The 15,377-nt window shown below is 41.9% G+C and overlaps 1 protein-coding gene across 1 annotated transcript in view; it reads right to left on the bottom strand.

Annotated features, from left to right (window-relative positions):
* Positions 1-15,377, bottom strand: part of RASSF5 (Ras association domain family member 5) — a 113,256-nt gene that overhangs the window by 73,796 nt on the left and 24,083 nt on the right. The window contains exon 2 of the mRNA XM_082228361.1: positions 5,319-5,440. Coding sequence (XP_082084487.1) covers positions 5,319-5,440 — 122 coding nt within the window. The remainder of the gene's footprint in view (positions 1-5,318; positions 5,441-15,377) is intronic.

Genomic DNA, 15,377 nt, shown 5'->3' with positions numbered 1-15,377 from the left:
ACCTCTGCCTAATCCATTCCTAACCCCCCCCCCCCGCCAGCCTGGCAAATAGGGGGTTTTGATTACAGGCTAAGTATCTTTTAGATGTTGACAACTTTGCGTTTGGACATATCAATGGATAGCCACCTGCTGTCTAGTCGAGTGGAAGTTTCAAGCAGTCATACTATAGAAACAGCTGAACTCCAAAGATGCATTATGAAGTTTGCTCAACATGAAATGGGAAAATTCCAAATGCCAGTACATGCAATAGAAACTGGGGAGGTGGCATTTCTCTGTGGTTTTGCAAAAGTCTGCTTTGCTCCCCAGTGTACAATACCTTCTGCTTTGCTCTGCCAAGACACCTTTGTCAGTGTACAATACCTTCCTCATTAAGCTATACCTGCCTGCAACTTCATTCATTTGCCTTCCAGCTCCCCCAAGTGCTGCTTCTGGGTAAAACATTTAGCTACTGCGTACAGTGAAAAACAAGAGCTGCCTGTCAGAAGGTGAGTCAACATCTAACTTGACCGAGGAGTCCAGGGCCTCTAAAATTTATGCAATTGAAACATTTTCTCTCAGGGAAATAGCTCCCCTCCAAGGCAGTATCATGTCTATAAGTTTCCCATCAAACACATGGCTATTTTTCATTCCATTTCAACATCTTAGACCCCAAAGCACATGCAGAAGTTTGCAAGATCCAAAGCCAGTATCTTCCGCTCTAGCATTCACAGAGACTTTTCAATGCACAATATGTTATACAGTCTTTATTTGGCTTGTTCTCTATGGAGGCAGGTCACCACTGTTCCCATTTTATGGATGAGGAGACTGAGCCTGAAAGCAAATTGTTCAAATGTCACTTAGCATGTCTATAGCTCTTAAGATTTAAGAGGCCTTATAAGGCCACGCTTCCAAGTCTCTCTACCTGGCAACAAACCTGGCTCTATGAACAAGCCACATACACGCCTTTCGCAAATGGAGGCTCCAACACATATAGTGCAGCCTAGTGGGTAAGGCATTGGAATAGGATCTAGAAGACCAGGGGGCTCAAAACCCCACTCACTATGCCATGAAGTTAATTGGGTGACCTTGTGCCAATCACTGTCTTTCAGCCAAACCTACCTCAGAGTGTTGTTATGAGAATAAATTGACAAGTAGGAGAACAATGTATGTCATTTTGAGCTCCTTGGAGGAAAGGCATAATATAAATATAATAAACAATTAACCCACAGGTCACTTTTTATAACCCATCTCTCTCCATATTTGTAGTGTTTTTACAGCCTCAGCTATGGAGCATGAACTAAAAAAAAAAAAAAGATAAATCACCAGCATGAGAGGTCTAAAAAATCAAGCCTTGGGATACTGTATTACTATATAAGTGAAGGCTTACTTTTGCACATAAATGAGAAAAATGTGTGTAAGGATCAGAGTGGGCAGCATATAGATCAATGATAGAGCACCTCTTTTCTACATGCAGAAGGCCACAGATTCCACCCCTGGCATCTCTAGCTAGAAGGTTAAGTTGGTAGACCTCCACCTGTTATCTGGAAAAAGTTACTGCTAGTCAGGGTGGACAATACTGAGATCGACAGACAGAAGGCATTCACATGTCACATTAAGCTGTGGTTAATGATTCACCATGCACATGCAGGTCACTCACATTTTGCTTATCTCTGCTAGTGAGCAGAAGCAACAAACCATGGTTGACTTAGCATGATATCCGAACCAGGGACTATGGTTTGTTTTGCTCCATATGAAGTACAATCTGAAACCAAGGTGTGTTTTCGGCTTGCCAAGTGAAACAAAACAGAATCCCCAGTTCATGTATAACATTAAGTCAAGGATGTGGTTGATGGATCCTGCTCACGAGTGAGGAGGAATAATCTGTACATTTGCAGTGAACCATTAGCCATGGCTTACCTGACGCCCAAACACAAGCACCCAGGGTTTACAGTTTGTCACTTTCTCCAGCATAATCCAATCAGACTGTTCAGAACATTTCTGAAGCAACAATGTCAACATGGGAGAATTCATCTTTAGTTGAGTATTTCCTGAGGGAGAAGTCACGCTCAGTTCAGGCATCTAGGTCAGGCTTCTTTACACGCAACAATCCTGTGACCTACCTAGTTAGCCACCACCACTGGTTCTGGTTCTGTTCAGTGGCTTTTGTTCAGGGACATGGTTTGGTATCAAAGCTGGAGGGGGGAAATCCATTTGAGTTTCATTTCACTTCAGATTTACTTAAATAATCTCAGTTGCTGTAGCACTCAACTCACAGACCATACCTCCTACAGGGCTATTTTTCTGTATGCAGAGCCTTCCAGGCCTTCCATCCTGGGTAGCCATTGATACCATAGCTGTCAACTTTCAGATTTGAAAATAAGCAATCAGCAGCCTCGAAAATAAAGGATCAGCAGCCTCACCTGTCCCGGGGACAGTCTACAGGATATCTAACAATCCGGGATAGCAGCGGGAAGCAGCGGGAAACAGCGCTGGAATAAGGGAATTTCCCGTCAAAAAAGGGAAGGTTGACAGCTATGATTGATACCCCCCTCCAATCTACATCCTACGTGTCTTAGCACTGATGGTGGGGGGAGGGAAACTAAGAGGGATTTGCTTCCCCTCCTCTTTCATTTTTGTTTGTGGATACTGATTCAGTGGTGTTAGGTAAGGGCCCCACATAACACTGCACACAGACAGGTAAGCAAAATATTTTGATTTAAGCTGGAGTGACAATTGGAAAAATCCATCCAAACTTGTGAATGAGCAAACTCACCAATATCATTTACTTCAACATCCCACCATCATCATCCCTCAAAAAGGTCTAGGACTGAAAAGTCCTGGTAAAATAATTCCCTCTGATCACAAGCTGTCTGATCTGTCTGTCACAGCAGAGCTCCCTCCTCTGCCTTCTCACACTGGCATTTTCCCTCCATCAAACCTCACCAAACTTCACCCCTGCCCTTATATAGCAAAGGTTTAGAGACATTAGCATTGCTTTCAGCAGACAAGTTGTCTGCAGAGTGTGAGTGTGTGTGTCTGAATCACCAAGGTGTTGCAAGGTACTTTGAGGACCCTTGTTTGGTTCAGGGTGTCTTATACGGATCACACTTCACTCCAAGAAGCCCAGAATCCTTCCAAAATGCAATGCTTCTGCCTGGGATTAATAATTTGTCCAAATCTGGTGCACACCCTCCTAATGTCTGAACTTCATAGAAACAAGCCAAAAGCTGGATATTCTGGGGGGGATACCTCAAGTGTTTTCAAAATTGGGTTGCACAGCTGCTGTCAAAAACCTACTGGATGACTTTTCACTTCAGTTTGTTCTAAATTCATATAACAAACTAAATAAATACATTTAGCTCCACTGATTTCTCCATTACAGCACAGTAGGCCTCCAGATGTTGTTAGTCTACAGCTGTCATCATCCCTAACCACTGGCCATGCTGGCTGGGGCTGATGGGAGGTGGAGGCCAATAACATCTAAAGGGACACACGTTCACCATCCTTGCATTAAAGGGCAGAAATGCTTAGTGTGAGTGTAAATACTGCTAACCAGAACAGATTTTTAAAGTTGCAGGTATATCCCAGATCGAGTACCAATCAAAGATGTCACTACCCTTTTTCAAGAGGTGCAGCAACAACTCAGAGCTGGGTTGCTTTCACATGTAGGGCCGTACAAAATCAACAGACAACTACGTTAGACAAATTATGCCGCATTGGAGATTATTCCATTGCTTTTTCTCAGAATGCCTGGGTAACAACAAATTACTACAGGCATGGCAATGACATTCTATTTGTACTCATAGAAAAGCTTTGATCTTGACATAGCACCCTGCTCTTCGGTTTGTAAGATGCTCTTTGTTGTAAAAGAACAATTAAAAATTTCCCAGTGGAGTTAGAACTTCTTCAGGGTGTGATGATAAAAGACTGGAGAGGTGCAAAGAAGACCAAGTGCCTTTTGGGCATTGATCATGTAGATATGCCATTTAAACCAGAGTGGAGAATACTTTTGCCACTGGCAGGGAGAGGTGAAACACTTCCTTTGAAGAATCTGCAAAACAACCCTGAAAGTGCACATTTTATCCACATCACAAAGTATGTGTATGCAAGCAAGCTAACACGAAAGCCTGTATCGGACATGCTGGATGTTCACAACAGAATATGAGATAAGCAATTTGTTACAGAGAAGGGCGGAAAGGTTTAGTTTCAGCTGCATTAGGCACACGCCCATAACTTTCTCCTGCCCAAACTCCACTGAAAGGCATTGAAATCACAGAGCAGAAGATCCTTGTGTTCACAGTAAAACAAAACACACACAAAAGAAAGGACACAGGAACAAAAGGCTTCGGGTTTCCCATACACAGAATATTAAAGATCAAAACTTGAATATTTCAGACTGATACTGCATGAAAAGTGGTATGAGAGATTTGGCATTTCCCATGAGTCAAGAAATTCATTTTCAGCAAGGCCTGCCACAGATGAAGAAAAGGGCAGGCTATACTCAGCTCCAAGGAATAGAAGAGGGCAATGTCTAAAGCTCCAATTTATGTTTCCATCTCCCTCGTTCCAATGACTCATGTATTTTTAATCCTTGAATCCCCATTAGAAAAGTGCTGCATTCTCCATTATAGCAAGGATGCTTTGGGACTGCATTTTAGGAGAGTGCAATCTCAAGAGAAATCTGCATGTGGTGTGCACACCTCTTAATGACAGGCTGCCCTCAAAAACCCTCTGTTTAGAGCAGAGATTTTACGGTGGGAGCCCATTGCCATGATCAACACCCTGTATGAAGGCAACTTGCCCTATTAGTTTTACTGCAGGACAAAAAGACATTCAGAAATACATTCTGCTACTTTTACCAGATTGCTGCAAGAGCAAAGGAATGATTCTTGATCTTATTACTCTGCATGCTGCTTGACCCATGAAACAAAATACCTGGGCTACCAATGTAACAGGATGAATCCTACTTACTTTCACATTAACACTAGTACTTAGCTTCTAAAACAGGAGGTGCTACAGCAGGTAAGATGCCAATTGTCTGACTTGACCTTATGTGTAATCTTAAGCATAGAAAGGCTATTTGTTGTGAAGGCAAGCCTTGGGATTGCTTCATTCAGAAGCACTGCCTTATCTATCTGAAGAAACGCCAGCCCAACAAACAGATATGGGAAAGGCAGAAATTAGAGGCCCCTTGCTTTGCTGAGATACCATTCACAGTGAGTGTGCAAAAACCTGTCAATGAGCTCTTCCTGCATGCTGGCACCATTTGGCTTCCAGAGATGCAAATCACTTTGTTCCATTTTCTTCCTCAAGCATCATGGGGACACTGCAGTTCATACCTGGCTGTAGTTTTGTGTTAAGGTATTTTCTGGAGAAGGTTTGCTGCGAGTCTGTCCTTCCTGTTGGCTGCAATCCAGCTGGATGAGGCTTCTGCATTCCTGGTGACATGTGTACTTGCAGTCTAGGGAGGAAAAATAAATTGAACCAAAATTAGGGCATGGGTTCAATAGCAATCAACAGGTTCATTCAATGTGTGCATTTTGAAGTTTTAAAGATGAAGAAAATGTGTGGAGGGATAAGGGGAGGGGGGAGACAGCCAAGATATCTAAAGGCTGAATTCACAAACTGAACAATCAGGATTTCAGAATATATAGAAATACATGGTGAAATTTGCATTATCTCACAAAAAATGTCTTTAAAACCTAATAGGGGTCATGTTAAACATCCGATACACATATTTTACATAACTACAGATAAAGAAGCAATTACTAGTCTTTCATACACCCCATAACCATGGGCACCATAGTTATTCAGCATCCATTCCCTTGTTAGTGTCTCATTTGGAGCTGCTACACACACACACACACACACACACACACACACACCAACCATCCACAAAGGTAAAATCCTTCTGGAAATCAAGTTGACAGGACAGGCTTCATAATCTAAAGTAGCATTTAGACTACAAATTTGAGGCTTTTCGTGGCATGATTACACTGGCATTTGCCGCAGTAAATGTATAAAAATTACTGAAGTATGCGTTTTGGCATTGTATCTGAAAAATTCAAAGAAATGAAAAATCTGAAGGCTATTATTTTCCAATCTGTGTATTCATCTCAGAGGTATGAATTAAATCAATGCACTTAAAAATGCAGGCAGAGCAAAATTCTCCTCCATCCCTATAACAGCACTGATGTGCTTTGACGGCAATGTTGCTGCACTACAACTCCCATCATCCCCGATCACTGGTCATGGTGGTTATGCCTAATGGGAGTTTAACAACCTTTGGATTCCCCACCACTGCCTTACACAGAGTTCCATCCCCCTCACCAAGCTATAATTCCTATAATCCCTTGGAGGTAATCCATGACATTCGATCAACCCAGTGTGTACAGTTCAGGTATGATCTTATTACGATACCCTTGACATGAGCAGCTGTGATCTGAGCAAGCTCTTAGGTGCACGGGTCATCAGTAAAATCAGGGGCAGTAAAATCAGTGAAAATTACTGAACAACAAAGCAACATTATATATTGGGGGACTGCACCAACCGCACTGCACAATTCTTACTGCACATGAACAGAGCCTAACATGCTACACACAGCACACAGCCCTCCAGTTAATATTGTGGAGCATCAGCTGCCTTCTCATTGTCATCAAAATTCATGGCTGTAGAAATAAAACATTATTCCTTTTATGCAAAGAAGCTGTGCTAGGGAGTCAAACGGCTTGTAGGAGACAGCACTTGGGATTCACAGTTAGGAGGCGGGGGGGGGGGAGAGAAGTAAAGAAATCAATAAACCCAAAAGCCTGCAAAGCGCTGTAATTAAAAATGAAAATGTAAAGGCAGCTGGCCACGGTATATGCAGGCCATTAAACGCTGCTTTCATGGGAATAGCAAGCAATTCCTCTCACACAGAAGTGATAACTTGAGGAGGGAGAAAAGCTGTAATTCTTTAACGTACTGCTGCAGATAATAGGAAATCTCACAGACCACTGTGCATACACTTGTAAAAAAATATTATTTTGGAAGTGTGGGGGAACCAACATTTATCTCACTGAATATGGGTACTTAAGCTGCATTCACACGCAAGTAAACTGTATATCATAAAACTAGAAACTATGCAAGAGTAATGTCACACCCTTGGTTTTTTAAATCACTATTGCTTATTATTTTCTCTAAGGAACTCAGGTACAAACTTCTCCCCCTCTCCATTTTTTCCTCACAACAATCTCATGAAGTAGGTTAGGCAGGGAGAGATAGTGACTGGCCCAAGGTCACCCAGTGGGCTTCTTGGGTCAATGGGGATTTGCACCCTAGTTTTCCAGGTCTTCGTTCAGAACTCTAACCACTACACCATACTGCCTCCCAAGCACGTCAGCTAGGAAATCAGTCCCACAGAGCTCAGAATTTACTTGGAAGTAGACAGGTGGAATTTGCTGCCAAGTGTGGAGTGTGGTGGAGTCTCCTTCTTTGGAGGTCTTTAAGCAGAGGCTTGACAACCATATGTCAGGAGTGCTCTGGTGGTGTTTCCTGCTTGGCCGGGGGTTGGACTCGATGGCCCTTGTGGTCTCTTCCAACTCTATGATTCTATTCTAAGTTTAGGATCAAGTTATTAATATGTATATATTTCCAGGACAAAAAGAGGAGCTGGGCTCCCATCAGGGAATATGTTCCCCACTTGCTTTAGATATGAACAAAATCAGCAGAACAATCAGATGTGGTTTTTTTCAGGCACATGGAGCAGCTGTAGAGTAGGAAAGGTGAAGGGACAAAATGAACCTATTCAGCCTTCAGATACCTTCCAGAATGCAAAATGTTTATTGTGCTTGGCATCTAGCGCTGCACTAAATCTGTATAATGTACTCTAGTACTGTAGTATATCGTGGTGGAGGCTTCAAAAGCGAGACAGTAATTACCAGGCATTTCTCTATCTGTCTGTTCTCAGAAATGCATATTAGCTCCTGGAATGCAAAGTGCTGTTAAAAATGCAGCTGCCACAGAACAGAAGCGAGCGCTTATTGTGGTATCAGGAGTCCTTTTGCTATATTCAACAAACTGTGAGCATTTTGTAAACAACTCAGTTATGAACATTAGAGACCAGGTGGCGAGAAGGCATTTTCCAAGGGTGGAAAATAAGGTATTAAAAAGCAGGTGTGAGGGACAGAGAAACTCAACATCATCTGCAAAGTTATGCTGTACTTAGAGCAGCCATCTTGGAACAAATTAATATTTTCTAAAGTGGTGTGTGAAATAGGCTGGCTAGTGAACAAGGTAGCAAAACCTAGCCAGTAGGGGAGAAGAGTAATCATTTTCCACTTAAAACAGTCATTTTGACATGAATCTTTCATGACTCACCTGAGGAACCTGCTCAGGTGAGATTCTCTCATGTTAATGATCCTGGCTCAGGCTACTGGGAACAGAAGTCCAACAACATCTGGAGGGTACCAGGTTCCCCATCCTTGCTGTATTATGGGCAACCAGGTCTAGGCCAATGAATTCTTACTTTAATACGTTGATCAGCTGCTCAATTTATCAAGATACAATCCTTTACTTTGTTTCATCTTGTTCTTTGTTTTTGTACTTTGGATATAAAATAATTTAAAATTTAAAATTAAATTATCGTTTCCGGCCTGGGTACTTTCTTTGGTGTTCTGCAGGAGAGCTTCCTAGTTCCTAGTGAAGGGAAGGCCACTTTATATAACTTTCTGACTTTTAGAAGTCATCTGAGGGCATCCCTATTTAGGGAAGTTTTTAATGTTTGATGTTTTATCCTATTATTATTATTATTATTATTATTATTAATATTTTGGGAGCCACCTAGAGTGGCCAGGGAAACCCAGCCAGATGGGCAGGGTGTGTGTGTGTGTGTGTGTTATGGCAGGCCGAATAGTAAGCTTATATCTGACTCTTGTTGGGAGATTGTGTTTGTTGGTGTTTCTTTGAATCACTGTATTTCCGATCTATTTTATTTTATTTTATACCACTCTGGGTGTTACCTGCCCCAAGGTGGCATATACACACTTCCCAAACCAGGGAATATCTAGAAAGCAGGAGAGGGATGAAGGCTGGTACAGTTCACCCTCTACTTTCTTCAAAGCCATGCCTTGATATGGACCTAGAGTGGTAAAGACAGCTCTAAGCATCCCAGGGCAAGTCAGCTCAGCCTCCATCCAACATACATTATTAAGACATGGATGGGGGACGTTTGGCTCAAGAGACTGTTACCCCACAGCCATATCATCAGGTGTGTGTTGGGTTAAGTCACAGCTGCAAAGGAACAATTGGTAACCTTAGTGAGCACTCCCACTTGTTCCTTTGCAAGTGTGGCTTTCATTCAGCGCCATTAAAATTTAGCACTAAATGCATGCTGCACTGTTTCAGCTATTTGGCAGCTCCACCTGACATCATATGACATGCTGGAATGGACAGGTGGGCAACCCACCTACCTGTCAAATGTTCCACTGAGAGTTGGTCATCACTGGATCTGGCCTGCCATCTAAAAGGGGTTTCTCCACGCCTGGTTTAAGAATTTTGCAGACTCGCTACTAATTATGCTTCTACTGATTTTTCACTTGGGGACCAAAAGTCAAATTGGCATCAGGAACTTCTGAAGCTGACTAGTGCATTCACAAACTCAAAAGAGGAGAGGCAATGTATCAGTTAATTTATCCAGTATGGGATGCTTATCAAGTACTTTTTCAGAGAGATTCTGCTCAAGTATGCTGCAGGGCTTATCTGTGCATCAAATCCAGACAACAGCATCAATTCCAGACTTACCCCAATATGAGCACACATTTAACTGAAACCTTCTAAAAATAAATTAAAGGCTTTATTGCTCTTGCAGACAGCTGCTCCCTCACCCACTTTATATGTATTTCATATAATGAACTCTGGGTTTTGCAGCACGAATGGGCACAACATCCACTTTCAAATCAATACATAAGGTGCAAGCACATTCCCAAGTCAAACAATAAGTGTGTACACTCAAACATGAATGTACAGGACTAATGCAATGCTAGCAAGCTTTTCATTCCAGAGCTCAAGTCACCACCTTGGTCTGAAATACCTAGCCATTTCAACAACTAATTAAGCTCAAGTAGGGTTGCCAGCAAGTTTGGAAAACTCAGCAATGGCCAGAGGATTGGAGAAGATCAGTGTACATCCCAATCCCAAAGAAGGGCAGTGCCAAAGAATGCTTCAACTACCACACAATTGCACTCATTTCACACGCTAGCAAAGTTATGCTTAAAATTCTACAAGGCAGGCTTAAGCAGTATGCGAACCGAGAACTCCCAGAAGTGCAAGCTGGATTTCGAAGGGGCAGAGGAACCAGAGACCAAATTGCAAACATGCGATGGATTATGGAGAAAGCTAGAGAGTTCCAGAAAAACATCTACTTCTGCTTCATTGACTACGCAAAAGTATTTGACTGTGTCAACCACAGCAAACTATGGCAAGTTTTTAAAGAAATGGGAGTGCCTGATCACCCCATCTGTCTCCTAAGAAATCTCTATGTGGGACAAGAAGCTACAGTTAGAACTGGATGTGGAACAACTGATTGATTCAAAATTGGGAAAGGAGTACGACAAAGCTGTATATTGTCTCCCTGCTTATTTAACTTATATGCAGAATTCATCATGCGAAAGGCTGGACTGGATGAATCCCAAGCCGGAATTAAGATTGCGGGAAGAAATATCAACAAGCGCAAAATATGGTCTGCAGCTCAACATAAAAAAAAACTAAGATCATGGCCACTGGTCCCATCACCTCCTGGTAAATAGAAGGGAAAGAAATGGAGGCAGTGAGAGATTTTACTTTCTTGGGTTCCATGATCATTGCAGATGGTGACAGCAGCAACGAAATTAAAAGATGCCTGCTTCTTGGGAGAAAAGCAATGACAAACCTAGACAGCATCTTAAAAAGCAAAGACATCACCTTGCCGACAAAGGTCCGTGTAGTTAAAGCTATTGTTTTCCCAGTAGTGATGTGTGGAAGTGAGAGCTGGACCATAAAGAAGGCTGATTGCTGAATAATTGATGCTTTTGAATTATGGTGCTGGAGGAGACTCTTGAGAATCCCATGGACTGCAAGAAGATCAAACCTATCCATTCTTAAGGAAATCAGCCCTGAGTGCTCACTGGAAGGACAGACCCTGAAGGTGGGTGCCAATACTTTGGCCACCTCATAAGAGGAGAAGACTCCCTGGAAAAGACCCTGATGTTGGGAAAGTTGAGGGTACAAGGAGAAGGGGACGACAGAGGATGAGATGATTGGACAGTGTTCTCGAATCTACAAACATGAGTTAGACCAAACTGCGGGAGGCAGTGGAAGACAGGAGGGCCTGGCATCCTCTGGTCCATGGGGTCACAAAGAGTCGGACACGACTAAATGACTAAACAACAACAAAGGGTTGCCATATTTCAGGAGGTAAAAATACGGAAACAAAAAGTTGCTGAGCTTTTGCTCCACCTGTGCAAAAAAAAAGAAAAGGAAAAAAATATCCAAAATCATGAACATTTGTCCGAAGCTAAGTATTTCACATGTGCCACTTCGAGGGTGGCAGGATGCAAGGTGACTGCACCTTTAATTGCTAAGCCAAAGAAGGAATTTTGGCAGGTGTGGTGCAAGGCCGCTGGTGCCTCTGGCAACCTTAAAAACTTCAAGTGCTTTTCAGCATCTCTCCCTGCCTGCTGAAGTATGCATATGCCAAAGACAGAAAAAAGGTATTTTTAATGTATTTTTAAATGAATTATTATAATTATATGTACAATACAAGACCGTCAACATATAGCATTGCTTCATAAAATACAAAAGATGCAAGTGCAAAACCCAAAAAGTATTAGTACCATTAGAAATATTAAGAACACCAACAGGGTAGAAGCAAGGTATTAAGAACATTTAAGGTCCAGATAAGAACACTATAAATGTATGATTAGTAACACAGCAGACATATTAGGAATGTGAGACTCTGGAAGGATGAAACAAAATTCACACGCACTGCAACTTCTTCTTTGCCTTACTACATAGCATCTCCTTATTTAATTACACACTAATGCTAAATGGGTTTCCATTAATCAGAAAGAAAGTAAGAAAGGAAAGGAAAACATCCATCAACACTTTTACATTACATTTCCTTTCTTATTTATTACTCCAATACTTCATAATAACAAAAAATCTATTTCTGAACCTTTTAATCCAATCTTTTGTCTAATGTACTGAACTGCCAGAACCCAGCTATTTAATTTTTTCTTCTAATTCTCAGAATCTTTCACAAGCACAGTCCATTTAATTTCTATCAGCTTCCATATTCTCCCCATCAGTATTGTGATAGAGAAGCTTTCGTTACTTTTCAACAATCTTGCATATTCAATTCCTGGTATAGTAAAAAATATAAATAATATGGGCATTGGTCTCTTCACTAGTGCACTGTTATTAACAAAATGTAACTAGGTCCATTTCTACTTTTGCCTGAAACAACTACTAATTATAGCACCATCTTCCAAAATCTAGCAGCTTTTTAATGTTCTTTTTTACACTCCACATGTTGCAGAAACCTCTGGGATTGCTGGCATGCCCATGTCCTTTTACCTCTTATTTTTCGCATCTTCCATGATGTTAAATTCTATTGTTTACTCATTTTCAGGAAATTGTCTTTAGATCCAGTTAGCACTGAAAACCATGAGTCTTGTGCATGCAAAAATTCCAATACTTATTCTAGAGCTATTTTCTTTAGATCTTTAGATCTTTATCTCACTTTGTCCTATATGCTTTCTCATCCACCTTCTGGCTATTCAACAGCATGTTATATTTTTGTTTCCACTCATTTTTCAAAGGGTGGATTGTAGTAATATCTTTTTGGACAGTCCTGCTGTGGCTTCAGCACATGCAGTTTGCATTGGGGAGGGAAGCTCCCATTCACTCCAACCTGGATCGGGATTTCAGCAGGGAGCTAAAAGTTTAAGCCCACCATGCCAGGTTCCTGATTGTTAGTGCAGGGGACTCAATCTATGAAATAAAAACTTTCACTCCAGGGCAAACAAGGTGCTTAGTAATGTCATGTGTAGTTTGGTCCCTAGCCTACTTATAGGGAAGTATGGGCCAGCATCCAGGGGAGGGTCTTCTCCAAACTAAACAGCTCAAGGAACTCCTCCCAACTTTCTGGGCCAATTCAAAACCTGAAAAGCCAAACACCTGTTTCTCTCCAACTTATCTAATGATTTTTGGGAGGGGTGGCACTGGAGAGGAGAGGGCTTTTCCTCCCCTGTCGAGTTTGGTGGTAGCTGGAAACAAATAGGGTAAGTAGAGAGCAGGCAAGGACAGGACCTTGGATAGCTCCAGGAGAGCCCGGAAGGCTGAAATGTCCTCTTCCTGAGATTGCTACAGAAGATGTTGTCTCTGCAGAGAGTTAGAATCAACTGAAGCCTTGTGCAAGCCCTGGAATGTATGTGGAAGGCTCCACCTGCCTGGAGGAGATGGCTGGCTGGCTAAAGTAGCCTCACCCTATTACAGTGGTACCTCAGGTTAACCTGAAACTGTTCTTAACCTGAAGCACCACTTTAGCTAATGGGGCCTCCTGCTGCTGCTGCACCGCTGCTGCACAATTTCTGTTCTCATCCTGAAGCAAAGTTCTTAACCCAAGGTAATATTTCTGGGTTAGCGGAGTCTGTAACCCGAGGTACCACTGTATATCATCATTGGCTTTTGCGTGGCTGGAGTCATAATTGTAATACAGAGGACTAACCCTCTGAGAGGGTTGGGGTATAGGATTGTAACCCCTGAGTGGTAGGGCTTCCAATAAGAGACTGGTGGTTCTCCCCCTGAAGAAGTAGGCAGTGGGGTTCTTTATATGCTGCAATCCTGATTCTAATGTTTATGGCAGATTCAATATTTGCTCCAGACTAAGATTTCAGCACAAAGCACAGACTATGCCACCTCAGGTCCACTAGAAGGCTAACAGAAAAAGGGCATTTTGGAAGGAAGAACAGAAGCCTTGGTGAAACTTTATACAAGGAAGGTACTCTAGAATAAAACTGCACATCTACTAAACATAGTCTGAAGCCAGATTCTTATTTTTAAGAATCCTACCTCTGAACATAACAATGATATCTACTAGTGGTGGTGTCCATAATTAATTTAAGGGGTGAAAGGAAATGCAGCTGCTTGCAATATATTAAGAGCAACATGTTTTTCAACCACTTTGCTATTATTTATCTTAAACACAATCCATATAACACCCTGCATTGTTGTAGTAGTCAAAGAGGAGGGTAGCAGCACTCACCTGACCCACTCAACTCACTGTAACTGGGCACACCAGTCTCTACTCAAATAAAGTGTTAAACTTCCAGAACCATGTTCTCAAAAAACAACTTCATTCCACAGCCAACTATACTAAGAGGCTTCAGGCAAATAGGTTGGTTTGTGTTAGTTTGCTGGTAAGTGAAAAGGTAGGCATCCATGGAATAAATGGCAACCAATCATAAATGCTCAAGGTAATTTTAATGACAGTCTCAATTGCCATCAGTGGAGGTAACATTCAGCCATTTGTCAGAGGCAGGAATTGGAAGTAGTATTAAAAAAGAAAAGAGTCCCCTAAAATATGGCTCTTCTCCACTCATATTGATCAACTGCATTTCAAGTAGGATCCAGCTTTCCTTAGAACCAGGCTAAACTTAAAGGGGCTTATGTCCCCCCCTTTCCTGCATGTCCCATTGAAATTCCCTTGTGTTGGGTAAAATGGGTCATGTGGTGGGGGTTATAGAATAGACCGAAATAGGCCCCTTGGAAACAAATTACATGCTCCTCAGCTAACTTTCCACTGGGTGATGGGACTTGACTTTTAAGCTTCATAATCACCATCAAGAAGTGATGCACAGAGCACATCATTGACCACCAAGGAGAACATCCATATAACCTCTCTTGGCCCAATCTCTGGTCCTCTTCCACTTGGCATCTACTTCCATCAAGTTAGTTTATTCTTTCTTTCTTGGAGATGGGCAGGACTGATAAGAGGAGGAAGGAAGAGGATAGAAGTTTGAGCCCCACTTTGAGTTAGGTTCACCTTAAAAAAGGAAAACTAGAGGTGGTGAGACTTAGAGGGATGTGGAAATGGAATTACTGAAGGTTTCCAGCTGAACATTTGAAAAAATAATAATCAAAAAGTGGTATTGGTGGAGTATTTGACTTGAATGCTTCTGATTTTGGGGACAAGCAAGTGGGTGATCACCCATCTTTATTCAAAAGTCTTCCAGCCTACTCAAGCATGGTATTGACCTCTTGATGAGCATTAACATCTTGATCCTAAAACAATTATCCTGGAGCACCAAGTGGCATATGGTATCACAGCTGCAGCAACGAACAGCATGAAGAAAAGTAGGGCATATTCATCGATGTATGCT

The sequence above is a fragment of the Podarcis vaucheri genome (genome assembly GCF_965113315.1).
Source record: "Podarcis vaucheri genome assembly, chromosome: 6".
NCBI classification, from domain to species: domain Eukaryota; kingdom Metazoa; phylum Chordata; class Lepidosauria; order Squamata; family Lacertidae; genus Podarcis; species Podarcis vaucheri.
This window is presented reverse-complemented; position numbering and strand designations above follow the sequence as displayed.